This window comes from Leptonychotes weddellii, chromosome 5 (genome assembly GCF_054177405.1).
Source record: "Leptonychotes weddellii isolate Sample4059 chromosome 5, ASM5417740v2, whole genome shotgun sequence".
Taxonomy (NCBI): domain Eukaryota; kingdom Metazoa; phylum Chordata; class Mammalia; order Carnivora; family Phocidae; genus Leptonychotes; species Leptonychotes weddellii.
The window spans coordinates 152,507,362-152,530,311 of NC_138373.1; the positions used below are offsets into that span (position 1 = coordinate 152,507,362).

General features: G+C 40.1%; 1 protein-coding gene across 6 annotated transcripts in view; it reads right to left on the reverse strand.

The window, feature by feature from the left end:
* The window catches only part of MRTFA (myocardin related transcription factor A), a 196,815-nt gene that overhangs the window by 52,289 nt on the left and 121,576 nt on the right, over nt 1–22,950 (reverse strand). For 2 of the 6 annotated variants that reach the window (XM_081819103.1, XM_081819101.1), the window contains exon 1: nt 7,297–7,683. The exons of the other annotated variants lie outside the window; for them this stretch is intronic. In XM_081819103.1, coding sequence (XP_081675229.1) covers nt 7,297–7,504 — 208 coding nt within the window. In that variant the 5' untranslated portion in view covers nt 7,505–7,683. Of the gene's footprint in view, nt 1–7,296; nt 7,684–22,950 lie in introns of those variants that run through there. 6 annotated transcript variants of the gene reach the window in all.

The following is a 22,950-nucleotide window of genomic DNA, read 5'->3' on the forward strand; positions in this document are numbered from 1 at the left end:
CCTGGGATCGAGCCCCGCATCGGGTTCCCTGCTCCGCGGGAAGCCTGCTTCTCCCTCTCCCACTCCCCCTGCGTGTGCTCCCTCTCTAGCTGTGTCTCTGTCAAATAAATAAATAAAATCTTAAAAAAAAAAAAAACTTACTAGAGTACTTATTCTTTTTTTTTTTAAAGATTTTATTTATTCATTTATTTGAGAGAGAGAGAGAGAGAGCACATGAGAGGGGGTAGGGTCAGAGGGAGAAGCAGACTCCCTGCCGAGCAGGGAGCCCGATGTGGGACTCGATCCCGGGACTCCGGGATCATGACCTGAGCCGAAGGCAGTCGCTTAACCAACTGAGCCACCCAGGCGCCCTAGAGTACTTATTCTGTCTAGATCTTTAATAATAATGTGGACCTGAAAGACATAGCATGGTAGAATATTCAGGACTGAAATAATGAGGGAGGTTTATATCCCCATATAAATTCTGTAAATACTTAGAAAGTTAGTGTTTGGTTTTTTTTATCAAAGTATTTCAAACGCTCCCTATAGGCTTATATTTAGCTTCATCCTATTTTTGAAATTAACTTTCAGTGTTTGTAGTAATTAATGACAGCTCATTTAACAGACATTTTGAGAAAATAATAAAAAGGTAAATCCTGATTTCTTCCTTTCTTTCTTTTTTTATTTTTTTAAGGAGGCTGCAGTGTGGAGCCCAATGCAGAGCCTGAACTCACAACTCTGAGATCGAGACCTGACCTGAGATCAGTAGTTGGTTAAGCATCTGCCTTTGGCTCAGGTCATGATCCCAGAGTCCTGGGACGGATCCCTGCACTGGACCTCCTGCTCGTGGGTAGCCTGCTTCTCCCTCTCCCTCTGCTGCTCCCCCTCCTTGTGCTCTCTCACTCTCTGTCAAATAAATAAATAAAATCTTAAAAAATAACTAAAAATAAATGAAAGCAAATTTTCTCTAGGGCAAGGATTAGGAAACAGAGAGGTGATTAGAAATGAGAAATTTGGCCAAATGTGCTAAAAATACACACATACAAAATCTGGAAGTTCTTAAAATATTTACGTGTAAATTTCTCTATGGGTACTTAAGGGAAAAAAATAATAATTTCTCCCCTTAAGCCCTAGGTGATGTAAAATTGTATCTATTTGTCTCAAAAAAATTAAAGGAATATTTTAAAATTAATTTTGGTAAAAGCTACAGCAAAATTGTTCTTTTCTGTAGAAGATGAAAAGGCAAAAAAGAGGGAAAGTTAAATTTCATGCAGCATATGAAGTATGAAAGCTGTAAGTCTATCAGCTAAAAATGTTGCAAGAGTTACAATTCTCAAGATCAAATACATAAAGGAAAAGCCAGTCTATTAAAATACAGTAACCCATTTAACTACTGAAGGATTTTCCTACTCCCCATTCTCCAGGTTTAGTGGAGACATCTCAGAAATAAATGTACATATAACTGTAAAGGAGTTCATGTTGTTTGAAGAACTGCAACTTTGTATTTCCTGAAGTTTGTGTGGTCAAATTTGCAAGTGGAACATTTCATTACTACAGGTTTTGCACAAAATTTTACGAAACAAACCTACATTAAGTTAAAACAGAACTGAAATCAATGCCTTTTCTGGCCACTTCAGGAATGATTTTCATATTTTCCTATCACAGAATCTTCCTTTTCATTTAGATGTTTGGCTCCTCCAATACCCACCATGGGTGGAGGGGACATTCTAGCTCCAAAGCTAAAATGGAAGTAGAATGCAGAGTAATCAAACAATTAACCCAGTTACCACATACCACATTTTTCTAGCATAATTTTGAGGGATGCAAAAGGTGCCACACCTATCAGCAGAATGCTTGTTTTTAAAATGTCCCAGATACTAGCTTGTAGTTTCCCTCCTCCTGCATTTTCAAACCATCCCAGTATTAACATCCCTCTTTCAGAAGCCTCACCCTAGTTGTTTTGAGAAAATGCATTACATTTGTCTGACACTCTATGTGATACACAAGCAAGACCCCTCTTTCTCCAGCTCTTCTGCCTCATCAAAGCATGAAAACAGCCAGAACTACAGCAACAGCTGGGGATCATTAAACCGACAGAAATAGCTTAGGAGACTCCATTGGTGTGTGAGTGGGGGGAGGAGAGGCTCAGTATCAGATTAAAAAAATCAAAAGGGCAACAGGAAAGGGGGGGGGATAAGGTGAAGCCTAAGAAGTGTATCATACCCAAATTTCCTTTACACAGCCAAAGGGATGCACTGAAGCCAAAGAAGGGACAGGTGACTGCAGCTTATCTTGCCTAGCCCCCACCTATGCTCATATGGAAGGCTTAGTCAAACCTAAAAATGTGAGTCAATGAAGACAGGTGGGGGTGGGAAGATAGGGGAATCGTGGCATCTCGAAGGCTAAGCCTGGGTCATCCCCTGTCTGGAGGAATCTCTCAGAGGATGTGAGTCACTTCTGGGGCTGCACTGACAGTAAAAATCAACTCCAAGAGGGGCAGGGGTACGAAAATACAGGCTAGTCCCTAAGTGGACTCGGGGATCGACCCAGTCACAAGGCATCCCTTCGACTGGGAAGGACCAAATGCTAGATGAAATGCAGGCTGTCGGGGCTGTTCGTGCCAGCACACAACCACGCCTCCAATGCTAGCTTTGTAATCCGCCAGGCCTCCGAAGGTCAGTACAGGAATGTGCCATCTGCCTGGCCCACAGCCCGAGTGTGTTCAGCACATATCTGAATGCCCTACAGGAGCTTTACTCAGATCACTCCATGGGAGTGGGCTTGCATATCCTGATCTCTATGCCTTAGTCTGGTTAGTTGTAGGATCCCAGTGTATCCTCTCCATCCTCACACTTGCTAGGTTGTCATTTAATATCAAGGCCTATCCCACCAAGGCATCTTCTGCATAACTAATCTCACAGGACAGCAGTTTCAGACAGTTCCCCCACCTGCAAGTCCGAACAGGAAATGATTCGATTGCAGATATTTTGACTGCAACTCTCTTTGGCAAGAGTGTTTGGTAACTGTGGGATTGCATGAACTTCAGCTGAACATTTTATTTGATGCATCTAATGATTTACTAGAGAAGGCTCTGTGCTGATGCTTGTTCGCAACAAAAGCAACCACTACACTACCCTCTTCTAGAATGGCTGCTTTTCTAACTCACAAATCCACAGGAAAATACGCTCATGCATATTTCCAAACTACATCAGTTTTGGCTAAATAATTGTGTTTGGACATGGTTTTCTATGGTTTGCAAAAAAACACAATAATTGGCTTATTCTGAATATTTTAAGTTAATATTACGAAGGGTAGGAGATCTATAAACATAAACCCATTAGAGAGGAGACTAAAAAAGAGTTTATATACATATTTAGTTTATACACATACAGATAAAATCTCTCACATACAGTTCATTTTAAGGCTGCATAACACCAAAGGACAGGATATGTGTCAACCAAACTTGTGACTATAATCACTTCTCAGTGTGTGCAGCCTAGGTGGGAGCAATTGTATTAATATATCTCTCATCAACCTTTAACAGAGTACATTCTTTACAGAAAATATAAAAAAAGATGTCATAAATATTTATAATCAATCACTTACTATGTACATGCCTTGGTACTAGGGACACAGCAGGAACGGAGAAGAAAAATAATAAATATAATAAAAATAACTAATAAAAATAATATATAATACTTTACAAAGCTACTTTCACACATATGATCTTATTTGACTCTATGAGTTAGGATGGCAGGCATTATACCCATGAGACAATGAAAGAAACTGGTTTGCCAAGCTTAGAGCAATTTAGCCAAACTCAGTTGGCAAGATCAAACCAAGAACTTCAAGTTCTTGACTATCATCAGCTCAGGGCTGGAACACTAGCTGCCTACCACAAAAAGGCTTTCAGCCCTCAAGGAATTAATCTCTGACCCCTAATGCCTTGGCCAGTGTTTCTCAGATGTACCAAGTTTCTTCCCAGTAAGAATCTCACCAATCTCCTGGACCAGCGTCATATTCTGAATCTAATTCAAGAAAATTGTGGGGAGGGGCACCTGGGTGGCTCAGTCGTTAAGTGTCTGCTTTCAGCTCAGGTCATGATCCCGGGGTCCTGGGATCGATCCCCGCATCGGGCTCCCTGCTTGGCAGAGGGCCTGCTTCTCCCTCTCCCACTCCCCCTGCTTGTGTTCCCTCTCTCACTGTCTCTCTGTCAAATAAATTTTTAAAATCTTAAAAAAAAAATTGTGGGTAAAGCTTATTTATTAATATCATTGACAATTAAAAGATCTGAGGGGCGCCTGGGTGGTTCAGTTGGTTAAGTGTTTGCCTTGGCTCGGGTCATGATCTCAGGGTCCTGGGATCTAACCCTGCTTCCTGCTTGACAGAGTCGGCCTCTCCTCTGCCCCTCCCCCCTGCTCATGCTTGCGCGCGCTCTCTCTCTCTCAAATATATAAATTTTTTTAAAAAGATCTGAGTTTCTTCTGAAGGCTAGAATTATTAATATGAGATACTGAATAAAACTGAATTAGGACAGAGTACTCAAAATATATCTGTCATTTACGATGAACACATTTTTGCTTATGGGCATGATACTGCCCTCTAGTCCCAGGAAGCACAGTACCCTCAGCAGACTAACTCAGCTAATGCATTATTAACCACCTACTGTATAGTATAAACACACTTCACTAATAAGCACTTTAAAGGTGGGGGGGGGAAGAGAAATGGTTAAGCCAATCACACACATACAACCATAAAAACTATATAAGCCCTCAAGGTATTTATAAATATAATGGAGAAGATAAGAAATGTAAAACAAATTACTGTAATCAAGGACAGAGTTCTAAGTGCTTTGAGTTTGCAGAGAATAACTCACTAGACTACAAAAAGGACCAGGCAAGCTTTGTAGGAGCAGCAGCATATAAACCATTTCTGGATGACTTCATACACTAGATAGGAACAAAAACCAAAAACTAGATAGGAGCCAGGACCTAGAGGTAGGAAATACTATAAGGTTAAGAACATAACTAATATGTTCCAATTGAGATGGAGAACTAAGTTTGTGAAAAGGAGTAGAAGGAAGCTGGAAAGGCTGGTGAAGGTCAGACTGTGAAGGGTCTGAAACTATGCCATCCAATATGGTAGCCACTTGCCACATACACTCTTCAAGTTAAAATTAAAAATTCAGTTTCTTAGTCACTCCAGCCACATTTCAAGTCTCAACAGCCACACATGGCTAGTTGCTACTGTACTGGACAGTGCTGATACAGTCCTGGGCAGTGCTGTACCAGAAAGTTGTATTAAACCACAAGAATCAATCTTTTAAGGCTTCTTCTAAAAAATGCAGTTCTGATCCTTGCCAAAGTCTATTAATAAAGAAAACCACGGGTCCTAATGCCATAAGGGGTAAATAAAAGTGTGGTTCCTATCCTTGTAGGCATTTCCAACTGTCAACTAAAACAACGGGAAAAGTATCACACATGGCCTCCTATGGTCCTAAACAATTCTCTTTAAAAATGTGTGCCAGCTTTTAGAATCCTTTTTTTTACTTAGGAAAAAGAAAAGACAGAGCTAAGAAAACTACGAAAGAAGGAAAAGATTATCATCAGGCATTTATCTATAATAATAAAACACAAGACTGCGAAGAGTCACTTCCACTGGGTAGTTTTGAGTATTTGAAGAAAGAATTATCTTTATCCCTCAAACACCTGCTTCAGCCCAAAAGAAGTAATACTGGACATCTTTTATAATAAACTTTCATTATCTAATGCACAATCTATTTCCTCCGTGCAGTTTATAAAGTGACAATCATTTAAAAAAAAAAACGTGTACTGGTAGAAAACATAATATGAGTTCTCTCAAGATCCAACAGACAAAGAATTCTAGATACAAATTTCCAAGTACAGTATAAAATCAGAAAAACATATAGTCAATTGCTTTGGCTAGTTGTCTAAAATCACCATTCTGATCCTACTTATGACCAAGTCTGCATCTTTATTCCATACACTGCTATACTTGAAACAAAGATATTCTTAATGTTCACACTGGGAATCTGAAACACTATAATCCTCTGGTTACAGAAAATCGACAGTAGCAGCCCAAAGCTTTAGGTCCTAAGCCATACTGTCTCTCTGCCTTTCAGATAATCTTCCCTGAAATGTTACTGTGGTGTTTCTTTGACATTAGTCTATAACACTTCTAGATATTAAAAAAAAAAAAATCAACTCTCAATCCGTTTTTTAAACTATTCTCTTTGCAAACTGGGCACTGATAATCACTCATCAACTCGTCAGTGGATTCATTCATTGCTGATGCCACAAGCTCAAATCATCCTGTCAGATGTTAGTAAAGTCCCAAAGAAATCTTAAGACTTCAAAAGAAATGTCTACATTACATAATCAACAGTGGAGATTGTATATAAATTCTGCTAATGGACAACATTTAAAGTTTTCCAAGCTGGGAGAGAGAAAATGTTGACAATTCTTTTCCATTCATATCTGTTAGAATTTGAATGAAGTCCCTATCCCCCTTTTTTTTCCACAACTCAGAGTTCTTCTGAAAGAATTACCGAACTTTTTTGCAGAACTCAAATGTGTCCATTCTACTCCCAAAGAGTATTTTTCCAGCAGTTTCAAAATACAAAAGAGGGATGTTCACAAAGGAAAAATCCTTCATGGGTGTTAACCTAATAAACGGTTTCCTGCTATCTTTCATACATGTGGATATAATTCTAATGTAACTCTACAATTACTAAAAAGATTGGTAAGGCCAGCCCAAACTGTTCACCCTAACCCAAACTAACATGCAGTATAAGTAAAAAGCCTTCCAAGTATTATTTTATTCCAAATTATGATATCTTAGTGCAATGAGATCTCAGAGATTATCTGTAACAGGGAGAAGAAACTAAAGTCATCATCACTAGCTCCCTATTTGTATAGAACCTATGGCCAGAGTATGTTTTATTGATAAAACACTGCATTTGACCCACATAAAGGGGAAGAATCCCACCTTATAAAGTTTTTTCTTCCTCCTTCCATAATCTAGGTTCAGTACATGAGCTGTGCAAGGGTGGAAGGAAGGGAGCAAGAAAAACATCCTAAACACTGTCCCTATCAGGTCATGAAGTACACTCTATGGTACCATGCTCAGTTGTCTCCTACTGAGGGCTCAACAAGCTTTAACAAAAACCCTGAGAGAGTAAACCACCCAAAGTCAAAGCTTGGACGGCTACAGAGGAATAAGGAGGAGATAAAAAGACTGCAGTAAACTAAGGAGGAAACAAAAGCATGCAAATCCCAACAGGATAAATATGCCAACCTTCCCGAAAACTGTGATAAGGGGCCAGGCACACTGCTGAGTAGCTGTCCTTTCCAGGCTCCAGGACAATCCATGAGAGTGGCAGAATCCTGAAGGTGGGTTGATGAATCTTGGTCTTCTCCTCCAGCATGCTGGGGGAGATGTGAGGCTCCAAAGGCCAGTGTTGCAATAAACCTGTCTTCCTTACCTCACTCCTTAAAGAGGCCATTTATTATTTGCTGAAAATCTGATTAGCATTGCTCTTTAGGTTAAAGGGGGTACTTCATTTCTGCAGCGCTAAGGGTTGTAAGAACAGCTAGATCCCAAGTTTACTTAGGGATCATTAAAAGCAGTGACAGCAGAAGGTCAGAATCAGTAAGTCTCCTGGAAAACATTTCTTCCTGTCAGCACTGGGCCTTGACACAGACACCTCCCTCCTCTGTCCAAATGCCAAAAAGCAGGACTGGGATGATTTCAATGTGTAGAGCTGGAAGAGAAGAGGGTTCCCTTAGAGAAAATGCTCGTAGCAACCAACCAACCTCATTCACCCAAAATAGTAAACAGTTGGTTTCTCTGCTCAGAACCAAAGGCTTCTGCCAGACAAGCAGTATCACATGACCAGGTTCCCTCTTCTCTCCTCTGCCCCCCTCCCTTCCTGTGCAAAGTCTGCACCAAAGTGGGACAAGGACCTATAACACTGGACTATTTTATTTCACTTGACATTTGTTTTTAAAATGTTTACAGATAAAAGATACCAAACTGGGAGGAAGGGCAGTACCAAGAGAAAAACTCAGGAAGAATTTACTTTGAAATGAGCCACATCACAGCATCAAGAAGGGGTACCATAAACATAATGGTTAATTGGCACATGTGCCCAATGAATGAATGAATGAATAGACACTTCTTAGCTATTTGCAGATATTTTGGTGACAAAATTCTAAAAAAAGATACAGCTCAGTACATACTTGACTTTCTCATTTAGAAAGAAAATAAAGGCTCTTAAGATGCTAGCTAGTGTTAGAGACAATATACTGCAACAGTAGCAGCCCACCAAAAATCTGAGATTCATACCCTTATTGACCTCAACTTACCTCACCATTTGATTCTACTCCTCAGATGTCATAGTCCCATCATTCAAATCACTGGGTAGAAAATCGGCACAGCTATACCAACAGACTAAACTGAAAAACCTTCACAGCTAATTATGGAAACAGCCGCCACCATAACACTAACTGGCATTTTCACCTAAGGTGGTCAGTAAGGCTGGCAGCACAGCTAGAGCCAGATGTGCCACCATATTCTTCTCCCCACAAGGCTCCCCAGCACTTGAAAGCTGAGCAAGGCAGAAAACGTAGAGGCATGGAAGCAAAAACCTCTAGTGGAACAATCTGTTCTAGGAGGAAGACAGGCAAAATGTTAAGAATCAACTGTGTGACCATCATCTGCCATGGCCCCTACCCATAGGGCCAACCAGCGGGCTTTGAGGTAAGAGTTGCTCATAATCATCTATCCCCTTGCACTGTAAGATGTTCAATAAATATTTGTAATATGGAAAGAAAAAGAAAAATGAAAAAGAAAAAAATATATCAGAAATCCTTAATTTAAGCAACATCTTTTACCCCGAAAGACCATGTGAAGATAATAATTTGGCCAAATGTCAGAATACAAATGCTACCAATAAAGAATTTGACGGTGAGGATGAGGAGCAATTGAAACTCTCAGACATTACTGGGAGAATACAAAATGATGATTTGGGAAAATAGTTTGGAAGTCTCTTATAAACTTAAACTTGGATTTACCATATATCCCAGTAATCCCATCCCTGAATACTTAAACAAAGGGAAATGAAAACATATGTCCATATAAGGAGCTGTACATGAATATTCATAGCAGCTTTATTTTAACTGCCAAAACCTAGAAACAACCGAAATGTCCTTCAACTTGTAAATGGAATAAAAAATGGTGGTACAGCCATAGGACAGAACACTACACAGTGATAAAACACATGAACTACTACTACAGACAACATCATGTATGAACCGCAAAAGCATTATGCTAAGCGAAAGAAGGCAAATGCAAAAGGCTACAATACTGAATTTATATGAAATTCAGGAAAAGACAAAACTATAAGGGCAGAAATAAAATCAGTGGTTACCAAGGCTGGGGAATGGGGGAGGAGACTGTCTACAAAGAGGCACAATGGAACTTCTTGATGGAAATATTCCATACATCTTGATTATGGTGGTGGTTTACTTTTTATCAAAACTCACTGAACTATACCTGTAAAAGGGATGACTCTTACTGCCTATTAACTGATCTCAATTTTTAAAAGAAAGCAGATTACGAAATACCATGCATAGAGGCAGAATGGAATAATAACAGTTAGGAATACAGGCTCTGGAGCTAGATAGCCAGGGTTTAAATCCTGGCTCTACCACTTACTAGCTGAGTGACCTGAGATCCTTAACATGCCTGTGCCTCCATTTCCTCATCTGTAAAGTGGGGATAATAGTATTTACCTCATAGCGTTACTGTAATAAATGAGTCAACATATGTAAAGCACTTAGAACAGTGTCTATCCTGCATTCAGTAAATGTAAGCTGTTGTCATCACCCGATTATGTAATGCATACATAAACATGTCACTGTGCACAGAAGTGATTGGAAGGGTAGTTACCATCTGGGTGTGGGAATAGGCTGATTGTATTTTCTCTTTTTCTCCCTTCTGTTTATCTGTATCTTCCAAAAATTCTACATTAAACAACTACTGCCTTGTAATAAATTAAAAAATTTTTTTTCCTCAAAAAAACATTTTTTCAAAATGAAAGAAAGAACACTGGGCTGGGACTCAGGAGTTCTGTTTTTCAGCTGTGCTGCTAATTACTTAGTTTATGACCTCAAGGTGTCACCTTTGTCTCTAAAAAAGAGGGACTAGAGCAGATAGGATGTCCTCCATTCCTAAAATGGAATGGTTCTCTAAGATTTATGGTGGGACTGGGCAAGCTACACCCTTTTTTTCGTTTCACTTTTCTTTCCATAACTGTCTGCCTACCATGTGCCAGGCTGTGATACAGAGAGATGAAACACCCCAGCCCCTGCCTTCATGGAACGTACAACAGGCTCTAAACAGAGTCAGACTCGTACCCAATCATACAATCTGTCAGCATGGTAAGTGCTCTGATGGGAACTCAAAAAGAAGACCTAGCTGGGTTTGGAGGAGTTAGAGAAGACACCTGACCTAAGACCTGGATGGTTTAAAAGAAAAAAAAAAAAAGTCAAACTAAAGAGGGGGAAGGGACCTGCAACCAAAGGGAGAGAACATACAAAAGCAAAAGGTGTGAAAATAACAACTTCTTGGGGAACAGAGGATAGAGAGAAAAGAAACAGAGAAAGGGCATTTTTGACAGCAGTATGGAAACAAAGAGGGCCAACCCTCTTTGTTATCAACTCAGACTGTTGATAATTTCCAGAATCATATGGGACTGTAAATGATTTATTCTTATTCAAATGTCTATATACGCAACGAAAAGACCTGGTAAATATTAGTCTAAGATGTACTTTACTATACTTAGAAATATAGCATGTACTTAGAAAAATTTTACAAACAAAAAAAGCCAGTTTGGGGCGCCTGGGTGGCTCAGTCTTAGCGTCTGCCTTCGGCTCAGGTCATGGTCCCAGGGTCCTGGGATCGAGCCCCGCATCGGGCTCCCTGCTCCGCGGGAAGCCTGCTTCTCCCTCTCCCACTCCCCCTGCTTGTGTTCCCCCTCTCGCTGTGTCTCTCTCTGCCAAATAAATAAAATCTTAAAAAAAAAAAAAAAAAGCCAGTTCACTTCCATATTCCATGGTTATCTGTACATCCTTGTTTATTCCATAAATAGTTATTGTGTGGGATGCCTGGGTGGCTCAGTCGGTTAAGCGTCTGCCTTCGGCTCAGGTCATGATCCCAGAGTTCTGGGATCGAGTCCCACATCGGGCTCCTTGTTCAGCAAGGAGCCTGCTTCTCCCTCTGCCTGCCGCTCCCCCTGCTTGTGCTCTCTCTGACAAATAAATAAAATCTTTAAAAAAAAAAAAAGTTATTGTGTGTTATACATATGCTAGGTGCTGGGGAAAAAGGGAGACACAGACAGAAAGCAAGAGAACCAGATTCACTTTTTCTTCTGTCCAGGACCTACTGAGACCTTCTACCTCTCAGAAGCAGGATAGAGGCAATGTGACATAGTGGCTGAAAACTCTGACTTGGAACCGGAAAAATCTTTGTATAAATTCTTGCTCTTACTACCTACCACCAGTTTGGCTTTGGGGTAAGTCACTTAACCTCACTGAGCTCTCATCTCACCTGAAAAATGGGGATAACACCACCAAATTAATATGGTTTAGAATGAATTTAATGAAACAAGCAATAATCAGTATGTCAGCCATCCAGAAAATGTTCCGGAAATGGTCCCTTTTATTTTAATTTTCCATCCCAAGATCTCCCACTATATAGACACAAATATACTCACAGGGTAGAAAACAAGGGGAGTAAGGTATAAAGGTCTATTATAACATTACTGAATTTACATTTTAGTGAATTCACAACTGTTTTCTCATAAAGATGTCATGCTTGGAACTAACATTTCTGAAGGATTTCTCAAACTGTTAATATCTGCCTGTATTACATGACCTAGGATATTAAATAAAAACCATCACCCAAAATAGGGAGCCAGTCACAATCTCTTCTGGGATTCCTCGTTCTGACTAACACTGAGTCATTTAAAGAACTGAGACAAGGCAGAGGACTGATAAGCAGTCTGAACACGAATGTGGAACAGAGGTGCCAGAGCACACTGTAGACCAATGGTTTACTGCAAGAAGACTTTTTGAAACAGAAAAACCAACATGGAAGAAGAGTTTTCTAACTGGCTGCACCTTTTAGTAATCACGTCTTTCAGGAAAAAAGAGGCACAGCAATTAATGTTTCTTCACTGCTGCCTCCCTATAATCACACATACTCAAAATTACTCTATCCATCTTTTAAAAATGTTTATTTCTTACAAATGACTTCAAGAACTAGAGTGGTCATTTTAAGATTTTAAAAGCAGAACATACCACACAAAGAGAAAATGTCTTTGTGACTTTAGAGCTTAAGAGCCAAAATGATCCTATTTAAACTTCCCCCCATAAAGTTTCTTTCACAATGAAACCAAGCAGTGATACTTCAACCCAAACAGAAGAATTTAAGAAGCAGAGGAGAACCTGGACAGGATTTTCAAGTACAATTTTTCAAGTCTACAATTTTTTACATGGCAGTAAAGTCTATGCTTATAAGCAAAAGAACACCATACTTTTGTATCTCTTTCTCTTATTAGTGTAATCTCCTTTATAAAGATCAGTCTCTGTAGAGAATTCTCATGCTACCAGGGAACCCCAGGATCTTTCTGCCTACCTAATCCTACAGAGGATATCTGGCTACTCCCCTTCACTCTCCCTCCTCTCATCAGTCCACAAGGGAAGCTGGCAGCTAGTGAAGCTTCTGAACCACGCAAGCACCCGGGCTACACTCCACTCTGCTTAAAGGTCTCCAGTACTGTGTGCTGGCAAGAAGAGCCTGAAGAAAACACAAAGACAGGTTCTTCCTTTTAGGTGCAGGAAGGGGAGCTAATGAGATCTGTTCATCAGGGCTTCCCCATAACTGCTTGTGATAGACCTAGAACATACTACCATTTGCTCTTTTTTCAGTGATCCAGGTGTCGCCAGGCAAACAAGCTCTCCACATAATGAACTAGCAACAAAATTAGAAGCGCACAGTTCAGGGGGGAAAAACTATCAGATAGTGTCAAGCTACGTTTCTGCTGGTTCTTTCTCATTACTTCATGGTCTTTGATTCCTCACATCTTTCAAAGTTGAAAGCTGCTAGAACTCCTCTAGCATAAGGCCGTCACCCCTCACTCATCTCCTCTGAAGCGAGAGTACTACATGCTCATTTTTCCGCCAATCCAAACATTCTCCCTAGAATCCAGGCTGCCCAGCAGTCACTTGCTCACCAGGTTACTCCTTTTGCTTCACAGACATCAATGCTCTATCTAGTTCACGTAATACACAGAAGCTCCAATCTGAAAACAGTACAAACAGGAGAGCTACTTACCTACACAGTGTTTGCAGTGTGGGAATCTGAAAGAGGTTTTGGCCCTTTTACATAGTGGGTTTATTGAGCTCCCTAAAAGGTACTGTACTCAGAGAGTCAGTTCCTTTGGACTGCTTCATAATTTTAAAAAGAGTGGTGTCCTTCATCACACATCTTAACTTGAGACTCTGATACTATTCAACAACAACAACAAATTTTTTTAAAGTAGGCTCCATGCCCAGTGTGGAGCCCAATGCAGGGCTTGAACTCACAACCCTGAGATTAAGACTTGAGCTGACATCAAGAGTTGGATGTTCGGGGCACCTGGGTGGCTCAGTCAGTTAAGTGTCTGACTCTTGGTTTCAGCTGTCATGATCTCAGGGTCCTGGGATCAAGTATTGTGTCTGGCTCCATGCTCAGTAGGGAGTCTGCTTGAGATTCTCTCTCTCCCTCTCCCTCAGCCCCTCCCCACCCCTCAATCACACTCTCTCTCTTAAATAAATTAAGTATATCTTAAAAAAAAAAAAAAAAGTCAGATGCTCAACCAACTGAGCCACCCAGGTGCCTCCCCACCCCAGCAAATTTTTTGATCAAGACTATACTACAAAGAAGGTACCAACATTTCCCAGGATACTTTTTTTCTTTTTAAGATTTTATTTATTTATTTATTTTACAGAGAGCAACACAGCGAGAGAGGGAACACAAGCAGGGGGAGTGGGAGAGGGAGAAAAAGGCTTCCCGCCGAGCAGGGACCCCGATGTGGGGCTGGATCCCAGGACCCTGGGATCATGACTTGAGCCGAAGGCAGACACTTAATGACTAAGCCACCCAGGGGTCCCCCAGGATACTTTTAAAAAATAAACTCTCTAAGGCCGCATAGATTCAGTGAAATTTAGATGAAAATAATTTCATAGCTTTAAATGTAGATGGTGAAGAACTCAAAGTTGGACTGGGGATAATGAGCCTTCTTTGTTTTTTGTTTGTTTGTTTGTTTTTTTAAAGATTTTATTTATTTATTTGACACAGAGAGAGAAAGCACAAGTAGGCAGAGAGGCAGGCAGACAGAGAGCGAGACAGAGAAGGCAGAAGAAGTGGAGGCTCTCCACTGAGCAGGGAGCCGGACATGGGCTCGATCCCAGCAGGAATCATGACCTGAGCCGAAGGCAGCCGCTTAACCGACTGAGCCACCCAGGCGCCCCTAATGAGCCTTCTTTGTAAAAGTTCATTATTTTAAGAAAACAAATATATTGTTTTATAACTGAAAACTGATTTTAAAAATTAAAAAAAATGACCACCACTTGCTTTGTAATTTTAAAAAATTAACTTAGATTTCTCAAATTTCTTAGGTCTCAAATTCTCAGATAAGATAAATGCTGCATCTGCTCAGAATTCAGGCCATGCTTCTGAACATATCAATACATCAGCCTTACTGTTAGGAAACAGGAACTTTTCTGATTAATAAAACTAGGTGAATGGTGAAGAACAATTAAAATTATCTTTAACCCTTATATTTTTATGAAAAGCAACAGAACCAAAAATTATTTTCTAAACCCAGATCTTGTATTTAAACATCATCCCCACAAATTTAAGCAATCAAAATGACAAGGGGAAGCATAGCAAAGCAGTCATTTAAATAAGGAAAAGCCTAGAAAAGAGTTTGGTCAAACAGAATCTTCAATTCAGAAGTGCAAGATGTGTGATAAGGGACACTCTACTCTTTTTAAAATTATGAAACATTCCAACTTGGAATTGACTCCGAGTATACTATCTTTTAAGAAACACAGATCTGCCACCTGTTCATGTCCATCATCTTAAAACCCTGGCTCAAAACTTACCTTTTCCAAGAAACTTTCCCTAATTAACCTCAAAAAACTTTGGTCACTCCACCTGCTATTCTTCCAGCATAAAATTTTCTCTTACTTTGTAGCATGACTACATCTATCTCCAACTGAATGCTAAGCTCTTTGAAGAAAAGGATTAGTATCTTTTCTTATTTTATTTTGCCACAAAATAGGGCTCTCCCTACCATAGGGCTCTACCCAATTGATACTCAATAAACATTATAAAATATCCACAGCCTCCAGTCCACTATCTTTCAACCAATGCTCACCAATTATCAAACATTTAGTAATATTATTTCATTGTCAGATTCTAGGGAAAGGGAAGTGGAAGAAGATCATACTCAAATTAGTCCCTGGGTACTGATAATGCCTAGACTGTGGTGGTCTATATTTATGTTAAAATAAAGCTTAAAAATTATTCATGAGTCTTATCCAAGCTCGTCCATACTGTATCTAATCAAGAGACTGCATGGTATTAATAGGCAGGTGCTTTGAAGTCGAAGGTGTGACCCTTACCTCCAGCACTTATCACCAGGTTCCAGTTTCTCTCAAAGTAAAATTTTGCTTAACTTGAAGGATTGCTGTTAAATGAGATAACTATTTAAAGCACCTACTAAGGGGGGGAGTTTAGTCAATATGGGGTAGTTATCATACTGTTAGAATTATTACTAATTATAAGGCTAAGAAAAATTATTCATAATATGAACTGTACTACACTGAAGTGCACTATGGCATCAATTCTCTGGTTAAATATGGTACATAAAATATAATCCCTTCTTGAATGTGATCTGTTTACCACTGTGATAAACTTCCCCAGAAAGTGATCTCTGCTACACGGTAATTTGCCAACGATCTGGGGAAGAAGGTTTTGCACAGATGTAAAGACATATTTCCCGGCAAAACTCAGTTTTATTCAACATTTTCATATTAATAGATGCCTTAACTGAATGCCAGCTTTTCACTGTTGACAAACTATTGCATTTGTCCCCTGATCCCTTACAATCCACATCTCTCCAGCATTTCAAGATGTGGCTACAGTGTCCAAAGAGGCTGGGCTTTCATATGGCTTATTCAGCAAACTTGTTAAGAATCCTAATTAAGTCCTGATTGGAGAGAGATTAAAGTTAACAATGAGCTATCACTTTCCACCCATTAGATCAGTCAAAAATTTAAAAGAGTTTATAACAACTATATCTAGCAGAGAGGTGGGGAAAATGGTACTCTCAAACATGGCTGGTGGAAATGTGAAGTGTCACAATCTTTTAAAAAACAATTTGGCTATGGCAGCTAATGAACTTGAAAATACATATTCTCCCTAATTCATCAGTTCCATGCCTAAGAATATGCACCACAGAACTACATACATAAAACATATGTAAAAGAGAGGTTTATTGCAGCGTTTTTCATCATGGCAAAAAAGGAAAGAAGTAAAATGAATATAATATCCATAACTAATTTAATATCATTAAAAAGAACTAATTTGAGCTATGTCAGATGATGTAGGATTTCCATTAAGTATTGTTTATTTTATTTTATTTTATTTATTTGAGAGAGAGAGAGAGCACGCGTGTGAGAGAGAGAGAGCACAAGCAATGGAGAGGGAGAAGAAGGCTGCCCATCGAGCAGGGAGCCCGATGCGGGGCTTAATTCCAGGACCCTGGGATCATGACCTGAGCCCAAGGCAGCCACTTAACTGACTGAGCCACCCAGGTGCCTCCCCCCATTAAGTATTGTTGAGTGAGAATAACAAAAAGAAAAAAACAAAACAAAACATGTAATTTCATTTAAAAACAAGTCATAGCAAAAAAGAAAAAAATACTGTGTGTATTTGTATGTGCATATGGATCTGTAATAGGATTATATGTGTGCAGAGAAAAATATGGAAGGACATACACTAAGTTGTTTACATGGTTTGGGGGTAAAGACTCACCAGTGTGGGGGGAATACTGAAGAACAGAGGGAATGCTAAGCAAAAAAGTCTGCACTTAAAAAATAAGGATGCAAAATTTCAGATTTATGCATCTATGTACAATTATGTTTACATGTAGATTGAGGTACAAAGACTTAACTAAATTTTAAAAATAATAATAATCCCCTAAATGGGGAGTGATGAATCATGACTTTAAAGAATTTATCCAATTATCTCATTCTGATTGCTGCATCTGTCAGCTGATTTTTTTTTTTTTTTTAAGATTTTATTTATTTATTTGACAGAGACACAGCGAGAGAGGGAACACAAGCAGGGGGGGTGAGAGAGGGAGAAGCAGGCTTCCCGCTGAGCAGGGAGTCTGATGCGGGGCTCGATCCCAGGATCCTGGGATCATGACCTGAGCCGAAGGCAGACGCTTAACGACTGAGCCACCCAGGCGCCCCTGTCAGCTGATATTTTTTATGCCATGTCTCTAAAATTAATGACCCCCCCATCTATCACCACCTTCACAGTTTCCACAGCAGTAAGCACCATCAGCAAACAGCTAACACACTGCACTAGCTACCAAGCAAGCACAAGTGATACACAACAAAAATTTACTTTATAAAATATAACCATGAAACACTGTTGAGTACACTATTATTTCAATTCTTTAGTGGCCAAATAGAATAAATACTGATCATGCTTATTCTGGTTGGTGAGTTCTGCCTAGAACAGATGTTGGCCTCCATCAGCACCTTGTTGAAACCTACCGTGCACCCAAAGAGAAGCATACTCTAATCTTAGGAACAAAAATGTGTTCCCAAACCCCAGTTAGTATAGAAGAAACTATTACTAATGTTCTCCACCTTAAATAAACTTCAATTGAGATACATCAGAAGGCATTCCATCCATAGAAAGTGGCAGTGTGCAGAAATAAATCTTTTTGGGAATAGACAAACCATTTTTTCACATTCCACCAGCAACTGTGCTTTAAGCTTCTCTTATTTACTTAATCAAGTGGGAGATGAAACTGTCCTCAGCTGCTACTAGGAGAAACACTCTTTCCTAGAAGCCACTATGCTAAAGTTAACAATAGTACATGTGCCTGTTACTGTTCTGTGTGCTTTACACATATCAACTCCTTCAACCTTCACAAAAACCCAGTGGTTCTTAACCCAGGGCAATTTTTCCCCCAAGGGGACACATAGCAATTATCTGGAGACATTTCTGCTTGTTACAACTGGAGGGTGGCTACCGACAGCCAGCAACCAGGTAATTCTGCTAAATACCCTACAACACACGGGACAGCCCCAGACAACACAACCCCAAATGTCAACAGTGCTCAGGCTGAGAAACCCTGCAGTGAGCCCATGAGGTAGGTACTACTGTTGTTCCCATATTTCAGATAAAGAAACTGAGGTCCTGAGAAGATAAGTAACTTGCCTAAGGCCACAGACCTAACAGATGGCAAAGCCAAAATCTGAACCTAATAGTGTAGCTCCAGAGTTTATCCTCTTATCCTTTCACAAGAAAGAAAGATGCTAGTTAGGAAGCTTACCCCACAACTTTCTCTCCCCTTCCTAGATTTCAGGCTTGTTTGGAAGAATGAATTATTTATCTGTACATTCATTCTAAATTCCATCTACCTGACCACCTATCCATTCAATGAGTATTCACTGAGCATCCACTATGTGCCAGATACTGCTCAAAGCAATTCTAGGTGAATAAGACCTCTGTCCTTGTGGTACGTATGTTCCTCACTCATATACATTCCTCCAACGTCCTTATTAGACTCTCATCATCCATGTCTCTTCCCTTTCTTTTTAATATTTTGTTTCATTTATTTTTTATTAACATATACTGTATTATTAGTTTCAGAGGTAGAATTCAGTGATTCATCAGTTGCATACAACACCCAGTGCTCATTACTTCAAGTGCCCTCCTTAATGCCCATCACCCAGTTACCCCATCCCCCCACCCACCTCCCTTCCAGCAACGCTGTTTGTTTCCTTAAGAGTCGCTAATGGTTTGTCTCCCTAAGATTTTATTTTTTTAAGTAATCTCTACACCCAATATGGGGCTCAAACCTACTACCCTGAGATCAAGAGTCGCACGCCCCACTGACTGAGCCAGCCAGGCGCCCCTCCTGTTTCATTTTTCCTAATAACACACATCATTCCTAATAATATGTTATACATTTGCTTGTTGTTACTGACCTCCCTTACGAACAGAACTCCACGAGAGCTCTACGTGCAGAATTGAGAAGTCCACCTGGCACACAGTAAGCATTCAATAACCAGGTGTCGAATGACTGGATGAACAAATGTCTTTTCAAACTAATCATTTCCTCATGACTGCCATCTCTTACCTGGACTTCCGCAACTGCCTCTTATTTGGTCTCCCTGCCACCTTTCTTAGCCCCCTTCAATTTATCTTCTACACTAAAACCGGAATCATCTTTCTAAAATGCAAATCTAATGCCACGCCTCTACTCCAAACCCTTTAATGACCTCCCGCCACTCTTAGGATAAAGTCAGAACTCCTAACATGGCTTTTAAGGCCCCCTTGAATCTCAAAGTTACGTTCTTACCACTCACCTTCTCAAATTTAATTGCTGTAGTCATGGAAGTAGCAGTAAGAGCTAACATGTATTGAGCACCTGCCAGGCACTAATCTAAGGGCATTATATGTCCTAAATCATTTACTCCCAAATTGAGGTCGGAGTTATGTCTATTTTCAGATGGGGAAACTGAAGCACAAAGAAGTAACTGTCCAAGGGCAATTAGGAATTGGTAAGGCCAGGATGTAAACCCAGGCAATCAGGCTCCGGAGCCCTCCCTCACATCCATGATCCTATGCTCTCTATACCAACTCTAACAAAAGTCCCTCAGCTCCTCGAATGCACTATTTCACTTCACACCTCCAGGCCTTCACATCTCTCTGCTGGAACATCCTTCAGATCATAGCTTAAAATATCCCGTCCTTTGCAAGGCCTTTCTGTGATGTTCCCTAGCATTGTTTGGATCCCCCTGCCCTGTTCTCCCATGGCATTCTGAATTTCTCACTATAACCCCCATTCTATTTTATTATAGTTACTTGTCTGTTTTCACCAGTAAGTTTCAGGCTGCACAAGAACCCAGACCATGTCTATCTTGTTCAGCACTGTATCCCCAGCATCTGGCCCACACCTTGGGACACATGAGGGGCTGAGAGAATAATTCCACATGGCACTAGCACCAAGAAGCCTTTCCTAACCACCTTTCAAAAGTCACTCACTGTTTCTCTAAGAACTCTGCTCATATGACACATGTTTTATGCTTCATATTTTGTTATGTATCTATTAAAAAAGGATGTATAGGGCGCCTGGGTGGCTCAGTCGGTTAAGCAGCTGCCTTCGGCTCAGGTCATGATCCCAGGGTCCTGGGATCAAGTCCCGCATCGGGCTCCCTGCTCAGTGGGGAGCCTGCTTCTCCCTCTCCCACTCCCCCTGCTTGGGTTCCCTCTCTCGCTGTGTCTCTCTCTGTCAAATAAATAAATAAAATCTTTAAAAAAAAAGGATGTATATACATATCATTTTCTGTATGCTTGTGAAAAGCAGGTTATCTTATACATTGATGAGACCTTTGAAGTGACTTTCACAAACTTAGCACTTAAAATATTGTGTACAAGGGATGACTCTATTATTTCTTACAACTGCCTGTAAATCAACAATTATCTCAATAAAAACGCCAATTTAAAAAGTAATTATGGAAAGAAATAGATTGATAAATAATTATTCAAGAGCTTAAAATGACCCCCCACTATCTGGTGAAGAGATAAACTCTCTGACTTAACATTCAGGGTCCTCAATAATCCAGCTCCTTGTTACCTATTCAACCCAATCTTCTCTTGCAACTACCCTACACGTCCTATTCTAACCAAGTGAAAACTTTACTCTTCCTCACATACCATGCCTAGTCTAGTTTCCAGATCCTGTCTTAGGATATGCTTCCTATCTGAATACCATCTGATTCACCCTTCCCTCCTCTGATTCCTCTCGTCTATCCAAACTGCACTTTTCCCCTAAGGTCCAGGTCTAATCTCACCTCCACTGTGAAGTTTTCTTGACCTCATTTATCTCTTTTTTCTTAGGATCTTATAATCCTCTGTAACCCCTGTACCTCCAATAAGCATATAAATTTCCTGAGTTTCAGAATCATTCTTTCCACTTCTTGGGAGTCCCCCAGATTACCTATCAGAGTGTTAAGTATATGATCAATAATTAATAAATACTTACTGATTAAAGTTTCACACTAATCATGCATATTATCAGCCCTCAATAATCCGTGCTAACAGTAAAGCCACTGCACAGAAAGACAACCTGCTGGAAGAGTCCAACTATCTTTCAGGGTGGGAAGAATGCCTGTATTTGAATCAAGTACTGTGTAGTTGTTTCTAATTTTCCAGGAAGTCACAGAGCTGCCGCAAATGGTCTAACTGCACAGTTCTTCTCTTGTCAGGGCCCAGAGCCTGCTCAGCTTATCATTCCATACTGGCAAACAACTGTGTAACTTTTCCTCATCTGTGACACAAAGATAAAAATAAGCAGAGGTAGTCATATTCTAAACATTTGCTGGTTCACACCTTCTCCTAATAGGGAAATCATTGTTTGGGCACAAAAGATCAACTATTCTAACTCTTACTGGGCAAATATCTTATTTGTATTAACAAAATGTTTTTGTAAATAGAATAAAGTGACAATACCAATAAGAATTAGAGAGATTTGCCAAAGAAAACCCCTGTGATGATCTACTATTAGGGTAATTCAGAATTGATAAAAAGCCAACTTCTTCCCACAGTCCATAGAGATTTGCCTCTGCCTACAGCTACTTTCCCTAAGTGAGAGTTTCTAAACTCCTAAAATTCTTTCTGGTTTGCTTCTCTTTCTCATCCAACTGGTCAAATTTTCTTATAACAACATATCCACAACTGAAAAGCTAAGTTTCTCAGCCTGAATTTTTGTTTATACCTGGTAGAAGCTACAGTTTTCTCTCAGAGTGATTTTAAAATGCCTGAGCTTATCTCCAGAAAACTCTTCAAATACTTTCAATAAACTAATGGCAACAGCTTTGCTACTAAAAAAAATTTCCCAACGTCTTCCTCTTTTGGCCAGCCCTGCTGAAATCCCCCTCCCCATAAGGGGGAATCTGAGTAAAAACACTGCTAGCTTCAAGTTCCCTCAGGCAAATTTCCAGCCTCAGTCAAGGCCATGAGGTTAAACATTTCTCAATGACGCAGGCTCCCTCAGAGGGAGGAACAAGAAAAGAAAAATCAGAACTTATTCTTCCCAGTGCAGTAAATCAAGAGGCAGTGCCAAGTCCTGAAAAAATTAAGTCTAAGTTAAACTACATACTGTTTGCTCTGCTAAGGCCCCCGGCAGGAGCCCAGACCTGAGATGAGAGCTGTGGGATGGGAGAAAAGGCAACCACAGAGCCAGCAGTCCAGCCAGATCGACAGATAAACCTCTAGGTTCTCTAGAGAATCTCTAGAATATTAATAATTGTGTATGTTTCCGGTCATGGTATAATTTATAACTAGAACAGCTAAAGCAAAGTGACTGAATTGGTGGTGTGGGGTAAGGAAATGGAGTCCTATATGACAAGTCATTATTCAGGATTCAAATGTGTATTAGATAGAAGGCGGAGAAACTAAAGAAAAGAACACTTGGGAAAGGACTATAGGGCTGATCATAGAGAAGGCAAGCTCATCTGAGGGACTGGTAGGGCTCTTGGACCTCTGGCCACCTGCAGAGATAAAAGAATGAAAAAAATCAGAACTCTT